Source organism: Macaca thibetana, chromosome 9 (assembly GCF_024542745.1).
Source record: "Macaca thibetana thibetana isolate TM-01 chromosome 9, ASM2454274v1, whole genome shotgun sequence".
NCBI lineage: Eukaryota > Metazoa > Chordata > Mammalia > Primates > Cercopithecidae > Macaca > Macaca thibetana.
The window spans coordinates 59,425,601-59,443,854 of NC_065586.1; the positions used below are offsets into that span (position 1 = coordinate 59,425,601).

The 18,254-nt window shown below is 40.0% G+C and overlaps 3 protein-coding genes across 5 annotated transcripts in view; 1 reads left to right on the plus strand and 2 right to left on the minus strand.

Annotated features, from left to right (window-relative positions):
• CAMK2G (calcium/calmodulin dependent protein kinase II gamma) overlaps window positions 1–18,254 on the plus strand; it is a 1,229,125-nt gene that overhangs the window by 991,294 nt on the left and 219,577 nt on the right. The gene's annotated exons all lie outside the window — the stretch shown is intronic.
• Window positions 1–18,254, minus strand: part of ADK (adenosine kinase) — a 711,694-nt gene that overhangs the window by 664,990 nt on the left and 28,450 nt on the right. The gene's annotated exons all lie outside the window — the stretch shown is intronic.
• Window positions 1–18,254, minus strand: part of VCL (vinculin) — a 125,862-nt gene that overhangs the window by 74,504 nt on the left and 33,104 nt on the right. For all 3 annotated transcript variants that reach the window (XR_007728684.1, XM_050803406.1, XM_050803405.1), the window contains exon 2: window positions 2,969–3,039. Coding sequence is in view for 2 of the 3 variants with exons in the window: in XM_050803406.1 (XP_050659363.1) it covers window positions 2,969–3,039 (71 nt within the window). In the remaining variant the exon portion in view is untranslated. The remainder of the gene's footprint in view (window positions 1–2,968; window positions 3,040–18,254) is intronic.

The window sequence follows — 18,254 nt, forward strand, 5'->3', positions numbered from 1 at the left end:
CAACCTGCGTGACAGAGTAACAGCCTGTCTCAAATATATATATATATAACCAGGCTGATTGGATGGCATGTGAACAAAATAGGCTCCTGTTGGTCAGAGCTAGAAGAAACCTTGAGATCACCAAGTCCAATGAAGGTAGGACAAAAAAGATACTCCCACAAAATAGGCTCTACAAAAAAAACAGATGCTTTTAGCACCTTACTTCCTGACACATGAAGACATTTTGTGGAATTAACAGAAACACAGTTGCATAAAGCACCCACTCAAGTTAGTTAGAAATAAGAAGACTTCAATATGGGTGAAAATTTTACATCTGTTGAATGAAAATAATAGAACATAAGGAGGATAAAAATAAAGGAACACTTTTAGCTTTATTTAAAGTTGTGATATATAACATACATAGAGAAAATAAACATATGTATAATATAATGAATACATATAAAACAACCACCCACGTAACTCATCACTTAAATCAAAAATAGAACATTATTACCACTTTTAGATGCCCCTGTGTACCTCTCCCTAGTATAAACCTCTTCCTCCCTCCCAGAGATACTATCTACCCTGGCTGTAGTGACCATTATTCCTTACTCATCTTCATCTTTTTACTATATAAATAGGCATGTCTAAACAACATAGTTTATTTCTGCATGTTTTTGAGCTTTTTTTTTCTTTTTTTTCCAGACAGAGTCTCACTCTGTCACCCAGACTGGAGTACAGTTGCTTGATCTCGGCTCACTGCAACCTCCACCTCCTGGGTTCAAGCAATTCTCCCATCTCAGCCTCCCAAGTAGCTGAGATTACAAGTGTGAGCCACCACACCCAGCTAATTTTCATATTTTTAGTATAGACGGGGTTTCACCATGTTGGCCAGGCTGGTCTTGAACTCCTGACCTCAAGTGATCCACCTGCCTTGGTCTCCCAAAATACTGGGATTACAGGTGTGAGTCACCACACCTGGCCATTTTTTAACTTTAAATAAGTGGAACCTACGTATCTATCTATCTATCTATCTGACTTTCATTTCCCTCAATTATTTTTGAGATTCATTCATTCCTCTTTTTTTGTCTTTTTATTTATTTATTTATTTTTAGATACAGGGTTTCACTCTGTCACCCAAGCTGCAGTGCAGTGGTGCAGTCACAGCTCACTACAGCCTCAACTTCCCCAGCTCAGGTGATCCTCCCACTTCAGCCTCCTGGGTGGCTGGGACTACCAGCTCACACTCCCACATGCAGTTAATGTTTTGTAGAGATGAGTTTTCACCACATTGCCCAGGCTGGTCTCAAACTCCTAGGCTCAAGTGATCAAGGTGTGAGCCACTGCACCCGGCCTCATTGTTTTTTCAATTGAAATGAAACTCATATAGCATAAAATTAACCATTTTTAAGTGAAAATTCCTCAGTCCTTTTCATTACTGATTAATATTACAATTTCTGACTATACCATGATTATTTTTACCCATTCTACTCTAGATAGACCAGTGGAGTCGTCATGAACAATGCTGATAGAAATGTTTTTTATATGGATGCTGGTGTGCATGTGGACAAGTATCTTTAGGGAACATAAAGATACTCCCAGTTCCACTGGGAGTGGAACTGCTTATCCTCTACTTTACTAATGTCAAATTGTTTTCCAAAGTGGCTGCACCAATTTACATTCCCAACAGCAGTGTAAGAACATTCCAGTTGTTCCATATCTTATCAACAACTGATATTATCAGGCTTCTTAATTTAGGGTGTATAATAGAATAATTTGCACTTCTCTGATGACTGAGATAAAATATTGGCCACTTACATTTCCTCTTTTGAGGTGCTATTCAAGTCCTTCACACATCTTCTTTTTGAAAAGTCTTATGCTATTCTTACTAACTTCTATGAGTTCTACTTTTTCTGTCCTATCCATCAGCTTTTACTTTTGCTTACAACTTGACTGCCATATAGAACAAAACCACTAATCAAAGACAATATAAGAGCCTAAAAAGTTTTAAGTATTCAAAAATTAGTATGTCTGCTTGTTTTATGTAGAATAGCCCAAAAAGCCTGGAAATTATTTTTAGGAGTAGTAGGAGATATATAAATATAACTTAAATTTAAAATGTAACTGAAAATATGAAACAATAATTTTTTTTTTTTTTGAGACAGAGTCTCCCTCTGTCACCCAAGCTGGAGTGCGGTGGCGTGATCTCCACTCACTGCAAGCTCTGCCTTCCGAGTTCACACCATTCTCCTGCCTCAGCCTCCCAAGTAGCTGGGACTACAGGTGCCCGCCACCACATTTGACTAATTTTTTTTCTGTATTTTTAGTAGAGATGGGGTTTCACCATGTTAGCCAGGAAGGTCTCGATCTCCTGACCTTAGGTGACCCACCTGCCTCGGCCTCCCAAAGTGTTAGGATTACAGGCATGAGACACCCTGCCTGGCCGAAACAATAATTTTTTAAAGTTTCTATCTACCATTATTCCCTTGTCTCCAAGCAAAGGTGCCCAGTATACAATGCAGATTCATGCATGCTATAGTCACAATGGGTCTCTGAATACTTTTCATCCTAGAAAGAAAAACTCAAAAGTCATGATCTTATGTCTTATGTCAAAAATCGGCCAGGTACGGTTAGCCAGACATGGTGGCACATGCCTATAATCCAAGCTATTCCGGAGGCTGAGACAGGCAAATCATTTCAACCCAAGAGGCAGAGTTGCAGTGAGCTGACATCGCGCCATTGCACTCCAACCTGGGTGACGAGGGTGAAACTCCGTCTCAAAAAGGAAAAAAAAATTTATTATGTCAAAAATGCCTAATATCAAAGACTAAAATGAAGTTTTTTTAAAAAGAAGACAAAAAAGTTGAAATTTCAATTGTAAACAAAAGTTTTATACAAAAAAAAAAAGTTGTTACTGAAATCAGCTACTTTTTCTTCCTAACAAGAGCACTATTTTGCTTAGCAACAGAAGAATATTTTAATTACTCACTTAATAAATGCTGGTGGCATATCTCTCTTCAAAATCTGATCCTCAGTGGTTTGAACAGTCTCTTTTCCAACCTACAAGAGGAAAAAAAATTCATAATTCAAATTCTCAGACCTTAAAAAACTATTACTTAAGCATATTTGAAACATATACTTAAACATAATCTATCATTAAAATTTCTAGATTTAAGGGAGATTTCTGGATTTAAAAAATTTTTTAGGATTACTCACATAATATGCTTTCACAATATACCAGAATAATATGGAATACAAACATAATGTTGTATTACTCCTTCTCCAGAGTAACTAATTTGAAAGCATTATTGAGCATAATAGGAGAAATTCATCATTGAGAATACCTGTGTGTGTGTTTAGCCAAAAAACTCTGCCACATCTCTAAAATGTTACCTGAAGTATATGAATCAAGTTAGACAGACAAAAAATATCTATATAGAAAATAAATAGTTATTGGAACTGGGGAAAATATTTGAAACTATTATGATTCTGACACTAGAAACCAAACATGAAAATATGCAACATTTACTAGTAATCAAAAAAACTGAAATTAAAACAACATGGTATTTTTCCCTAATTATAGCGCAAGTTAAAAAGAAAGAATACATAATGCTGAATGCAACAATGGAATAGATAGTTTTACACCCTGCAGGTGGTGATATAAACTGACATATTCTCTTTGGAAAATCATTTGTTAGAATGTGTTAGGAGACATAAAAAAAGTCATACCTAGAAATTCCACTTTTGAGAATATACCTTATAAGCTATAATACCAAACGTGGTAATAAAAACAATATTCACAAAAGTATTCACTATGATGATAGTTATAAAAGCTAAAACACTTCATAAATAACTCCTCCAACAAAGAGGAATAGTTAAGTAAATTAAGGTATATTGCTAGGTTGAGTACTATGGGGCCATTAAAACAATGGTTATAAAAACAGCATTATGGGAAAATGTTTATGACATTATATTTCACTTAAAAGAAGAAATATAAATAACAAGTACATTATGAGTACAACACCCAAAAAAAACCCGCATGTATAAATAAAGCAACAACACTGAAAGAATATTTTTAAAATATTCCAGTGGTCGTACTAATGCTTAGGAAATTGAGCGATTTTGTATTTGTATTTCCTATTTTCTAATTTCCTGAAATGTAAATTTTTTTTTTTTTTTTTTTTTTTTTTTTTTTTTTTTTTTTTTTTGACGGAGTCTCTCTCTGTCGCCCAGGCTGGAGTGCAGTGGCGGGATCTCGGCTCACTGCAAGCTCCGCCTCCCGGGTTCACGCCATTCTCCTGCCTCAGCCTCCCGAGTAGCCGGGACCACAGGCGCCCGCCACCGCACCCGGCTAATTTTTTGTATTTTTAGTAGAGACGGGGTTTCACCGTGGTCTTGATCTCCTGACCTTGTGATCCGCCCACATCGGCCTCCCAAAGTGCTGGGATTACAGGCGTGAGCCACCGCGCCCGGCCCCTGAAATGTAAATTTTAAAGTAATTTTTGTAATTTAAAAACACAAAAATGTTTCTGTAAGCTGTTTTGTTATTTTTTGTTTGTTTGTGTTTTTGAAATAGAGTCTCACTTTATTACCCAGGCTGAAGCCCAGTGGTACAGTCTCGGCTCACTGAAACCTTGGCCTCCCAGGTTCAAGTGATTCTGGTGCCTCAGCATCCCAAGTAGTTGGGACTACAGGCATGTGCCACCACACCCAGCTAATTTTTTTTTTTTTTTTTTTTTTTTTTTTTTGGATTTTTAGTAGAGATGGGGTTTCACCACGTTGGCCAGGCTGGTCTCAAACTCCTGACCTCAAGTGATCCACTCACCTTGGCCTCCCAAAGTGCTGGGATTACAGGCATGAGCCACCACTCCCAGTCTAAGTTATTTAGTTGTAATTATTTTCTACCTAATAATCTTAGTACATAATTATCTGTCATTTTATATAAATCTTCCAAATAGTAATGGTCAGAAATTTTCTTAAATTATCAAAATATTAAATGTCACACAACAAATTACGTATGTATTATGCCACTAATCATACACATATTCACTTTCTTCAAAATTATCTCTGTGCAGGTCTTGAATGTCAATTTTTCTTCCACTGTATTCATGTATTATAAAATATAAGAGTAAACTTTAATATAGTAAATGGCAAAATTCATCCATTTTAACAATATAAAGCCACCTAGGAGTACTAAATCATAATTATAAACCATATTTTAATGTAGAAATCTGTGAAATTAAAAAACCCCAGAATGCAAAATATGTCACTCCTACTATTTAACCATGTAACTTTTGATTGAGTTTAAAGAAAAAAAAAAAATGGAGTAAGAAAAATCCTGGCCGGCACAGTGGTGCACACTTATTCCCAGCACTTTGGAAGACCAAGGTGAGAGGATTACTTGAAACCAGGAGTTGGGGACCAGCCTGGGCAACACAGTGAGACCCTGTCTCTACAAAAAATTAGTCGGGTGTGGTGGCTCACACCTGTAGTCCCAGCTGCTTGGGAGACTGAGATGGGAGGATCACTTAAGCCCAGGGGGTTGAGGCTGTGGTGAGCAGTGTTTCACACCACTGCACTCCAGCCTGAACAGGGCAAGACCCTGTATCAAAAATTCTCTAAATGCACAGTAAATCAGCTAAAGAAAATAACACAATAAACTATTCTCAGAGAATATAAGTCATGCATAAATTATGAATACAAGTTTTTTCTCTCAAGTTAATAGCTAGAAAAAGCAACACATATCTACCACTGTGTAACAGCCAATGCTTCTGTAGACAATAGACTGTCTGTATCATAATAAAAGGCTTTTAAATCAGCAGCTGGTTCTCTAGAGTTTCTCAGCTCAAAACATGACAGAATATTTCCAGATGTATTGTTCACTATGTTTTCCAACTGAAACCAACTATTTAAAAAGCTGTGGCCATGATTTCATGAAGTAAAAGATGAAGTTCAGCCACAAAGTCACTGGTTCACATTCAGTATAAAGGGCCTAGAAAGATATTCACATTTATGACACAGAGAGATTCCTTTTATATATGTGGGGAGAAGGAGGGACACAGACACAGAGAGCAAGGGTGAGAGGGAGAACTAGGTGAGTTCCTCTTATATCTCCTTTAGAAAATAGTAAGTTATTCAGTGTTATTAAACATTGTTTTTAGCACAACAATATGTGCCAGGTACTGTTTAGGTAGTAGAGATAGAGAATAAAAATAAGTTTCCTGCCTTCATGGAACTTATAGTCTAGTAGGGAGAGACAGAGAGTCAAGTAAATAAACAAATATGATGCCAGATAATGGTAAAAATGATGCTATAAAGAGTACAGGCTGGAAACAGAGGAGCCTACTTTGGAAAGAGTAGATAAAGAAGCAACATTGGAGCTGAGACTTTGAAACTAAGAAGGAGCCACTCATGAAAGAGCTAGGCAAGAACAATCCAGGAGGAGTAGCCAGAAAAAGGCCCTAAGGTAAGAAAAGACTGCGTGTATTTTAGGAACTGGAAAGAGGCCAGAGTGGCTGAAGCTCAGGGAGGGAGGGAAGTGTGGTGTGGTGATGAGGCTGGGTAAGAAGGCAAGGGCCAGATCATAAAGAGCCGTTTAGCCCAGCTTGAAATATTTGGAATCGTTTATCAGTATAATAGGTGGCAGGAGTTCTAAACAAGAGATTAATCTGACTTTTTCTTTTTTTTTTTTTTTCTTTTTTTTTAAGAGACATGATCTGGCTCCATAGCCCAGACTTGAGTGCAGTGGCGCAATCATAGCTCAAGCGATTCCGGGCTCAAGAGATCCTCTGTCCGGAGCAGCTAGGACTCCAGGCATGAGCCACCATACCTAGCTAATTTTTTGTTTTTTTTCTTTTGTAGAGATGGGGTCTCACACTGTGTTTCCCAGGCTGGTCTCAAACTCCCATGCTCCAGCGATCCTCCTGCCTTGGCCTCCCAAACTGCTGGGATTACAGTCATGAGCCACCATGCCTGGCCTGATTTTCTTTTTAAAAGGTCATTTTGCCTATTTTTAGGGGGTGAGGGGAAAGCAGGGTAACCAGTATCACTCTCCTAGATGATTGCAGGGAGGCTACTGCAGTCAGCCGGGAGAGTGATAGTAGTGACTTAAGTAACCTTAAGTTACTTACTCCATTTCTATTTTCACTACTAAGTGAATTATGTCAGTCCTACTATTTAACCACGTAACTTTTTTTTTTTTTTTTTTTTTTTTTTTTTTTTTTTTTGGAGACGGAGTCTCGCTCTGTCGCCCAGGCTGGAGTGCAGCGGCCGGATCTCAGCTCACTGCAAGCTCCGCCTCCCAGGTTCATGCCATTCTCCTGCCTCAGCCTCCCGAGTAGCTGGGATTACAGGCACCTGCCACCACGCCTAGCTAATTTTTGTATTTTTAGTAGAGACGGGGTTTCACCGTGTTGGCCAGGATGGTCTCGATCTCCTGACCTCGTGATCCGCCTGCTTCGGCCTCCAAAAGTGCTGGGATTACAGGTGTGAGCCACCGCGCCCGGCTAACCATGTAACTTTTGATTGAGTTTAAAGAGTAAAAAAATGGAGTAAGAAAAATCCTGGCCGGCACAGTGGTGCACACTTATTCCCAGCACTTTGGAAGACCGAGGTGAGAGAATTACTTGAAACCAGGAGTTTGGGACCAGCCTGGGCAACACAGTGAGATCCTGTCTCTACAAAAAATTAGTCGGGTGTGGTGGCTCACACCTGTGGTCCCAGCTGCTTGGGAGGCTGAGATGGGAGGATCACTTAAGTAGTGAAAATAGAAATGGAGAAAAGAACAGAATTGTGTTACCTTTTGAAGGAAGAACTATTATTAGGACTTGCTCTTGGACTGGGTGGGGTGGGGGATTAAGACTACACTGAGGTAAAGAAATAAAACCATGTGGCCGGGCATGGTGGCTTATGCCTATAAATGCCAGCACTTTGGGAGTCTGAGGCGGGCGGGTCACCTGAGGTCAGGAGTTCACCACCAAACCTGGCTAACATGGTGAAACCCTGTCTCTACTAAAAATACAAGAATTAGCTGGGCATGGTGGCAGATGCCTATAATCCCAGCTACTCTGGAGGCTGATGCAAGAGAATCGCTTTAACCTGGGAGGCGGAGGTTGCAGTGAGCCAAGATCGCACCACCGTACTCCAGCCTGGGCAACAAGAGCAAAACGCCGCCTCAAAAAAAGGAAAAAAGAAAAAAAATCACTCCTAATTCAATGAAATAAAAAGCCTTCAAAGGCAGCAATGCTAGAAGGCTGATATATGACAAACAGTTACTATCCAAAGATAAAGTAATCATGGCTATACTAGATGAAAACATTAAAACAGTTTTGCAAATAGCAAATAATCTGACCCCAGTAGAGGTAATTACTAAAAACTGAATGGCATGTAATTAATTGACGCCTCTTTGTAAGAGTAGGAGTAGGTAAGCAAAGATAAATAATGAAAAATATATTCAAGGGCATTTATTTAAATGCTATTTTTGAATACTTAAGTGATAAACACTAAATTTGATTTTGTTATTCTAAGCTGCATTCATACTTGAAGCAATAGTATTCATAACTGCTCAATACACTCTGCCTAGAATTAGATTAGGGACAATGAATGGCATTGTTTTTAAGGTACAACACATAAAACATCACTATGTAGAATGAATGCCATTTTTTCTTGGGGAATTGATTTTTGGCAGTGCTGTCCAAAGAATTTTCTGTTATGATGGAAATATTTTATTTAATCTGTGCCACCTAATACAGTACCCATTAGCCACATGTGAGTACTAACCACTTGAAATGTTCCCAGCATAGGTGTGGTGCAGTGGCTCATGCCTGTAATCCCAGCACTTTGGGAGGCCAAGGCGGGTGGAACACCTGACGTCAGGAATTCAAGACCACCCTGGTCAACATGGCGAAACCCCGTCTCTACTAAAAATACAAAAAGTAGCCGGGCGTGTGGCAGGCGCCTGTAATCCCAGCTACTCGAGAGGCTGAGGCAGGAGAATTGCTTCAACCTGGGAGGCGGAGGCTGCAGTAAGCTGAGATTGCACCACTGCACTCCAGCCTAGGTGACAGAGCAAAACTCCATCTCAAAAAAAAAGAAAGAAAGAAAAGAAAGAAAGAAATGTGGCCAGTATAACTGAAGAACTGAATTTTTACCTTTATTTCATTTTAATTGCCACATGCGGCTAGTGGCTACCATATCAGGCAGCACAGATCCATGAGACCTTCACTGTCTCCTAAAATTGGTCTTGTTGCTCCAGACTCTTCCTTCCAATTCATTCTTCACACAGCTACTAAATTAACCTTCATTTATGCCTTTGCTATGTGGTCTTTTAGAAGAAAGGAGCCAGGCCTGGAAAGGAGAAGCTGCCCAGTAGAGAATAATCAGGCAGCCCAACCAAAAAGAGGATCACAGGCAAAGAAGGTCAGTCAGATATGCGAGTACAAGGAGGCCAGGACTAGAAAGACAGGCTGGTGTGGCTTCAACAGAGGAAATGAGGCTAGAAAGGAAAGCTCAGTTAGTTCAGGAAGGACTTTGTACGCTAAGTGAAGGCAGAGAGGATTGTTACCTTGACCTGCCCATTTATTCAAAGATTGTCATCCTCTTTTCTAGATCTTTACAATTCAGTGTTCTAACACCGAAGTAACAAGTCGAGAACTTCCAAAGAACCAGTTTCTAAAGATCTACAGAAGCAGAAAGGTATGTCCTGTTTGGGAACAACTGGCAAAACCTGTCTAGGAGAACCAAAGACAAATCTTTTACTTTTAAGCCATTAATCCATTGATGACAGAAAATGCATTTTCCTGTCCTCTCCTGTCACCATCAAAACAGAAAATTTCCATAGCACCCAACTTTTCCAAATAAAAATAGAGTAGACCGGCCAGGCGCAGTGGCTCACACACGCCTGTAATCCCAGCACTTTAGGAGGCCGAGGCGGGCGGATCACGAGGTCAGGAAATCGAGACCATCCTGGCTAACACAGTGAAAACCCGTCTCCACTAAAAATACAAAAAATTTGCCGTGTGTGGTGGCGGGTGCCTGTAGTCCCAGCTACTTGAGGGGCTGAGGCAGGAGAATGGTGTGAACCCGGGAGGCGGAGCTTGCAGTGAGCCAAGATCACACCACTGCACTCCAGCCTGGGCAACAGAGTGAGACTCTGTCTCAAAAAAAAAAAAAAAAAATAGAGTAGAACAAACAAGAAAGGGATTAATTCACAAAATGTCTTTTGTTAACTAACAGGAATTTTCATGGCTGGTGGGGAAATGTTATTCTTGGAGGTCAGCTTAGTATGGGGAAACATGATTCCCAATATAGACTACAACTTTGCAAACAGGTCATAAGAATCAACAAATGCTTCTTTTTTAATTTTTTAAGATGGGGTCTTGCTATATTGCTCAGTTCCTTGAACTGCTGGGGTCAAGGAATCCTTCCACCTCAGCCTCCCAAGTAGCTGGGAGTACGGGTGAGTGCCACCACACCTGTCTGATGCCTGATTTTTTAATGCCTTAAAATAAACCTGATTCCTTCTGAAAAAAAGCCCTGTGGATTAAAGGGCTAAAAAAACAAAAACAAAAAAAACAAACAAAAAACAAAAAACAGAGCAGCTGGGCACAGTGACTCACGCCTGTAATCCAGCACTTTGGGAGGCCAAGGTGGGCAGATCACCTGAGATCAGAAGTTTGAGACCAGCCTGGCCAACATGGTGAAACCCTGTCTCTACTAAATATACAAAAATTGGTTGGGCGTGATGGCAGGCGCCTGGAATCCCAACTACTCGGGAGCCTGAGGCAAGAGTATCACTTGAACCCGGGAGACAGAGGTTGCAGTGAGCCGAGATTGTGCCATGGCACTCCAGCCTGGGTGACAAGAGCAAAACTCCATCTAAAAAAAACAAAAACAGAGAAAAGAACAAACAGATCTTAGTTGTAGTCTGAATAGGTTTCTCTGGGTCAGTATTTTAAAACAACCCTTTTGGAGTAATCTAACCTTATAAGAAATATAGTCATGTCTCTTGGTATCTATGGAGAAGTGGTTCCATGACCCACTTCAAATACCAAAACCCACAGATGCTCGTCTCTTATATAAAACAGCATAGCGTTTGCATGTAGCTTACACACATCCTCCCACATACTTTAAATTATCTCTGGATTATTTGTAATACCTAATATAATATAAATGCTATGTAAATAGTTGTTATACTGTATTGTTTAGGGAATAAAGACAAGGAAAAAAAATCTGTACATGTTCAACACAGATGCAACCATCCTTGTTTTCTGAATATTTTCAGTCCACAGTTGGTTAAATGCACAAGTGTGGAACCCACAGATACAGAGAGCTAATTGTACGTGTTATCCCTTCCTAACTTTATTCCACTGCTGAGAGAAACTCAGACTTGTTAGTTCTATTCACTGACAAAATTATTTCTCTTTTATTTTCTTCTTCAGAGAATAGCCTTTAACTCTTGGGGCTTGATTCCATTCAATTCAATAAACAAGCAGTAAGTGCCAACTATGTGTCCACTAGGTGGTAGGAAGAGAATGAGATAAGAAATAAAACATCTTTAGACATAAACTGAAATAATGGTAGTGAATGAATAAGAGGCCTGGGGGCATTTCTAGGGGGCTTGGCAGGAAGCCCTGTTTCTTTTGAAGAGTTCTTACTTTGTTCAGTAGTTAATTTAAATATCTTTTGTTCAATATGTGACTTTAGTTCAAAATTCTATGTGAGAGGCCTTTTGTCTTCTGCTGTTGTTATTATTACTCCTTTCATCACAATGTACTCGATTTGGTTTAGTAATGTAGAGAGATTTGGTTTCTTTCCAGCAAAAAAAAAAGAAAGAGAGAAAAAAAAAGGTTGGCTGGTTCAAGTCACTACCTAGACTGAAAAATATGTTAATGTAGATGTCTCCTCTAGCTAGACTAAGTACAAGAAAACAGAAAGACGAAACAAAGCTGGGAAGACTTTTGTTACTGATTTGTACAGTGTAAGTCATAACTAAAGAGCATTACATTAAAAAGGTGGTAGGAAGATGTTCTTAATTATTTAATTATTTAGACAATAGGTTGTGACCAACTGATTGTGACCAGTATTAAGAATGTGTACCCATTTGCCTGTACTTACTGTGGCTCAAATCAATGTCTTATGGCATAAGAGTTAGCCTAATCAATCCATTATACTGAACAACCATTCTGATTGCAGCTGTGTCCAGTACCAGCCCTCAGTCATACAAGGATAATAATAATGTATGTGACCCATCATCAGCAATGTTTTTGATTGTTTTTCTGGGGTGGTGATGGACTTGTGATCCATCCACCCCTCACTGATATCCTTTGTACATCATTCACAGATGGCCAGCCAGAGTTCAGTGTTGAAGAGGCCACATCCAGAAAAACTGAAACTCTCTATAATCTACTCTGATTTCCAACTTACTCATTTAATCAAGCACTTAATGAGTACTTCCCATGTGGGAGGCACTATATCTGTCACCGTGTGATGGGGATACAAAAGTGAGACTCAGTCCTTGTTCATAGACAAATGCTTAAACAAATAATGTAATGCAATGTAATGCATGCTCTAGTAGAGTTACATCCAAGTTTCCGCTCTGCATAGGTGAGGTACAGGAAGTTTCACAGAGGAAGATAAATTCTAGGAAGGCAGAATAAGAGTTATCCAGAAGTGATAGGATTCAAGGTAAAAAGGAGGGCTTTCCAGTTAATAGGGCAAGATATGGGAAAGAATGGCCAGTTCAGGAAACACAGCTGGAAAACGGGGTACTGTGTAGAGAGGAGGTATGAAAAGGACAGGAAATTGGAAAAGCAGAAAGGGGCCACATCATGAAGGGCCTTGTATGCAAAGCAATAGACTTATCCTCTAAGCAATGGGAAATTATTTAATTATTCTAAGTAAAAGACACTGTTAGGTCTGCATTTCAAACAGAAAAATTCAGCAGCAAGAATGGATCAGAACAAAGAAAACTAGGAAGACAAGTTCATTTGTGAATTCATTTATTCAATCAACAAATACTACTTATATAACATGCAATGTACCAAGCATTACAGACAGTGATGAAGAAAACACACATGGCCCCAGATCTCACGGAGCTTACTTACAGTCTTAGTGAAAGATAAACTACAGATTAACTGTAGCAGAAGCAGCAGCAGTGTGAATGGAGATGAGAGGGCAGGTGTAAAAAAGGCAGCTACATGACACTCCATGCAGAGGGTGAGAGAGAAATCTAGGATGGCTCCCAGCCCCTGGCTCAAGTGACTGGGTCAATTGGTAACATAGGAAGAAAACCAGATCTGAGAGGGAAACTAATTAGCACTGGGATATTCAGAGGGAGTTGTCCGATAAGCAACAGAAAAGATGGTTCCTCAGTTCACTTACCTGGACTAGAAAAATTGATTCACAAGTAACGGGCAAATCAGATGTTCTAAAAGCCATGGATAATGAATGAAATCACGACCCAACACCACCACTGGTGGAAGAACAAGCTGGTGAAAAGAGCTAGGAAGAAAATATCAGAGATAGGGGCAGGGGGGATCAGTAGAACTGTGTCATAAAAGCCAAAAGAGTTTTAGGAACAGTCAATAGTGTCAACTGCCATAGAGAGGTTAATGGTGTCATTAAGATATTCACAGAGTTGTGTGACCATCACAATTGATTTGTGAACATTTTCATCACTCCAAAAAGAGACCTAGTACCACTAGCAGTCACCACCACCCCCATTTAGCCCTAACCCTTCCTCACCACCACCTAGTCTTAGGTAATCACTAATCTACTTTTTCTCTACAGACTTACTTATTCTAAATATCTGATATAAATAAAATCACATAAGATGTGCTCTTTAGTGACTAGCTTCTTTCATGCTGTGCCATGAATCAGTACTTCATTTCTTTTTATTGCCAAATCATATTTCATTGTATGGTTACACCACATTTTGTCTGTCCATTCATCAGTTGATGGACACCTGAGTTGTTTTCATTTTTTGGCTATTATGAATAATGCTGCTATAAACATTAGTGTACAAGGTTTTATATGAACATGATTTCATTTCTCTTGGTTATAAACCTAGGTATTGAATTGCTGGGTCAAATGGTATCTCTATGTTTGACCATTTGAGGAAATGCCAGCCTATTTTCCAAAGAGGCTAAACCATTTAACATTCGCAGCAGCTACATGAGAGGGTTCCAACTTCTCAACATCCCTGGCAACACTTGTTATTATCTTTTTAATTACAGCCCTCCTAGTGAAGTGGTATCTCATTATGGTTTTGACCTGATGGCTAATGATGCTGAGCATCTTTTTATGTGTTTATTGACCAGTTATATATCTACTTTTAAGAAATGTCTATTCAAATCCCTTGCCAATTTTTATTTTTTATTTTATTTATTTATTTATTTATTTTTGAGACCAAGCCTTACTCTGTCACCCAGGCCGGAGGTGCAGTGGTGCAATCTGGGCTCACTGCAACCTCCGCCTCCCGGGTTCAAGCGATTCTCCTGCTTCAGCCTCCCAAGTAGCTGGGACTACAGGCATGAGTCACCACGCCTGGCTAATTTTTGTATTTTTTGGGTAGAGACCAAGTTTCATCATGTTGGCCAGGCAGGTTTCGAACTCCTGACCTCAGGTGATCTGCCTGCTTCGGCCTCCCAAAGTGCTGGGATTATAGGCATGAGCCACTGTGCCTGGCTCCTCGCCAATATTTTGAGTTATTTATCTTTTGCAAATATTTTTCTCAGTCTGTGGGTTGTCTTTCCCTTTCTTGATAGTGTCCTTTGCAGCAGAAGCTTTTAATTTTGATAAAGGCCAATTTAAGACTAAAATATAGCTTGCCTTTTTCTTTTCTTTTTTTTATTCTGAGACAGAGTCTCTGTTGCCCAGACTAGACTGCACTGGCATGATCACAGCTCATGACAGCCTCTACCTCTTTGGGCCCAGGTGGTCCTCCCACCTCAGCCCCCTGAGTAGCTAGATGTACAGGTGTATACAACCACACCAGGCTTTTTTTTTTTTTGAGACGGAGTTTCACTCTTGTTGCCCAGGTTGGAGCGCAATGGCGTGATCTCGGCTCACTGCAACCTCTGCCTCCCAGGTTCAAGTGATTCTCCTGCCTCAGCATCCCGAGTAGCTGGGATTACAGGCATGTGCCACCACGCCCAGCTAATTTTGTATTTTTAGCAGAGACAGGGTTTCTCCATGTTGGTCAGGCTAGTCTGGAACTCTTGACAACAGGTGATCCGCTGGCCTCAGCCTTCCAAAGTGCTGGAATTACAGGCGTGAGCCACCGCACCCGGCCACACCCAGCTAATTTTTAGTATTTTTTGTAGAGATGGGGTCCACCATGGTGGCCAGGCTGGTCTCAAACTTCTGGGCTCAAGTAATCTACCCGTGGGGCCTCCCAAAATGCTGGGATTACAGCCTAGCTTGTCTTCTTTTGTTGCTCGTGATTTTGGTTGCTTGTGCTTTTTTCCTGTTGTTTTGTGTTATCTTTTGCTACTTGTGCGTTTGGTGTAACACCTAAGAAGGCTTCATCTAACCTGAGGTCATGAAGATTTACTCCCATGTTTTATTCTAAGAATTGTACAGTTTTAGTTCTTACAGTTAGGTCTGTGATCCATTTGGAGTCAATTTTTGTGTATGGTAAAAGAAAAGTTTATCATTTTTTTAAAACTGGAGAAAACCAAGCACACCGATGGCTACAGGAAAAGAGGCAGGAAACAGATTTCTTCTGAAGTGAGATCCCTGAAGAGACAGGGCAAGAATCTGGAGAGAGATACAGAGACTAACCTTTACCAGGAGAAAGGCCACCCTTACCCTAGACAAGGGGGTTGGTGGGGGAAGGAAGTGGAGATGGAGACCTAACTGTAACTATAGGGTAATGGGCTATATCTTCTTAGGAATTTACAAGGCACATTAGCATAATTGAGGATCTATGATAACCTTCAGTCAGGAAATGTGTTCAGTTTTGTTTAATCCTCTATTTTCCAAATTCATTTGACCAAGAATTCCTTATTTCTTACACCTATTAATATATGATGGAATTAGGATTTCTAGGACATATGTAGGAAACAGTGATCTAGGCCAGGAGCTGCAAATTAGTGGACTTTGTGTAGAATTTGGGACAAGGATGGTTTTTGTTTGATCCACACAGTATTTTTAACCCATTTATGCCAGAAGTTGCAAATTTTTTGTGTGAAAAATCAGACCTTGGCAATGACCTTGAGCAGTAGGATATAAATAACTCCCACAAGCCTAGTGTTCCAATAATGGAACAATGCATAAATGGATTAAAAATCAAGAAATTTCACAAAGATCCAAATTTCTGACATCTCTTAAATATTAGAAGGTCTGGCAGCAATTTGGATCTGCATTCCATCAGGGAAAAACATTGCTGGAACCCAAATGTCCCAAACAGGGCATTTGCGCCATGTCCACACTCATAATCTTAATCCCAATTCATTTTACTCATTTATGTCACCACCTGATTCCTGTAACTGAGTTTATCATTTCTATACTAAGCAACCCTCTCAGAGGGAAAAGTTCCTGAAGTCATTCTCAGAAACTCCTTATCCAACATTTTCTTTAATTAATGTGCTCTTCTTGTGAGAGCTATGAGAAAGATTGAGAAGCATTTATGTCAGGAGTGACAAAAAATACCAGTGTATAGGCCAAGTGCAACACACAGACTATTTTGTTTCACCTGCATAGTATTTTTTAACATGGGAAATTTCACATTAAAAAGAAACAGACTTCTGGGACTTTCTTGACAATTAGGAAGATTTGGTAACATTAGCCCTTGTTTCCACATGAGAACAGTAAGTTGAAGGTGGTAGTAACTTCTTTAGTTAGGGCCGGCATTTTCCAATTAACCACAGTTGCCATCACTCCCCAATGCTTATAACTGGCCTGATTCGCTCATTGCCTATTTATTTGGCTCCTAAGGCATCAGAGTTTGTACCACCTGATTAAACAAACAACCTTAATAGGCACAGTGCATTAGGCAAACATCTCAATACCATGAGTGTTAAGTGAAATTTTACTGAAGCCTCAGCTATTTCACTAATGAGGAAACATCCCACTCTCTCCCGAACATATATCCACATTGAGAAAATAACTGGAAGCAAATGCACCATGGGAAGTAGAATTTCAGGTGATTTTAATTTTCTCCTTAATCCTTTTCTATACTTTTTCCAGAGTTTGTTTTTTTTTAATCAACTATGTATTGCCTTCAAAATCAGAAAAAAACACAGATTAAATTCTAAAATGCATCAACAATATTCTTCATAAATAATCTATAAAGTAATGAGAAACCTCTAGGGCCTAAAGGTTAAAATTTTAACCAATTGCCCAAAATATTAATTTAAATGTGCATCAATGAGAACACAATCACATAGGCTAGGCAGCAGATGAACCATGTCAGTGTCAAGTTCTGATGTCAAGCAAGCTTATCTGGTTCTACACAGTTTCCTTAGAACCAATGTTAAGCTTCCTTGGCAGCAGCTGTTTATTCTAACCCAACATGAGACTCATTCTGTCAGTTAAGGCTACATAAATGTTAGCAGATCAGTCTTGCTCACCAGACCCCCATTTATGAAGATACCATGACTAAGCTTCCAATGTGCAAACACTTCATCCTCCCCCTCAACTCAAATTCTTCTGGCCGGGCACAGTGGCTCACAGCTGTAATCCCAGCACTTTGGGAGGCTCAGGCGGGCGGATCATGAGGTCAAGAGATCGAAACCATCCTGGCTAACAGAGTGAAATCCCGTCTCTACTAAAAATACAAAAAATTAGCGTGGTGGCGGGCACCTATAGTCCCAGCTACTTAGGAGGCTGAGGCAGGACAATGGCATGCACCCGGGAGGCGGAGCTTGCAGTGAGTCAAGATCGCACCACTGCACTCCAGCCTGGGTGATAGAGTGAGACTCCGTTTCAAAAAAAAAAAAAAAAAAAAAAAAGAGATTCTTCTGTATGGAGGCACGCCTGTAATCCCAGCACTTTGGGAGGCCAAGATGGGTGGATCACTTGAGACCAGGAGTTTGAGACCAGCCTAGCCAACATGGTAAAACCCCATTTCTACTCAAAATACAAAAATCAGCTGGGCGTGGTGGCACCTAGCTGTAGTCCCGACTACTCCAGAGGCCTCCCAAAGTGCTGGGATTACAGGCATGAGCCACTGTGCCTGGCCTAAAGTTTCCATTTTCGTTGCAAACATACATAAGCAAATGCTACGTAACAAAACTCAAAGGTCCCACATCTCCCATCTTTTAGTCCTGACT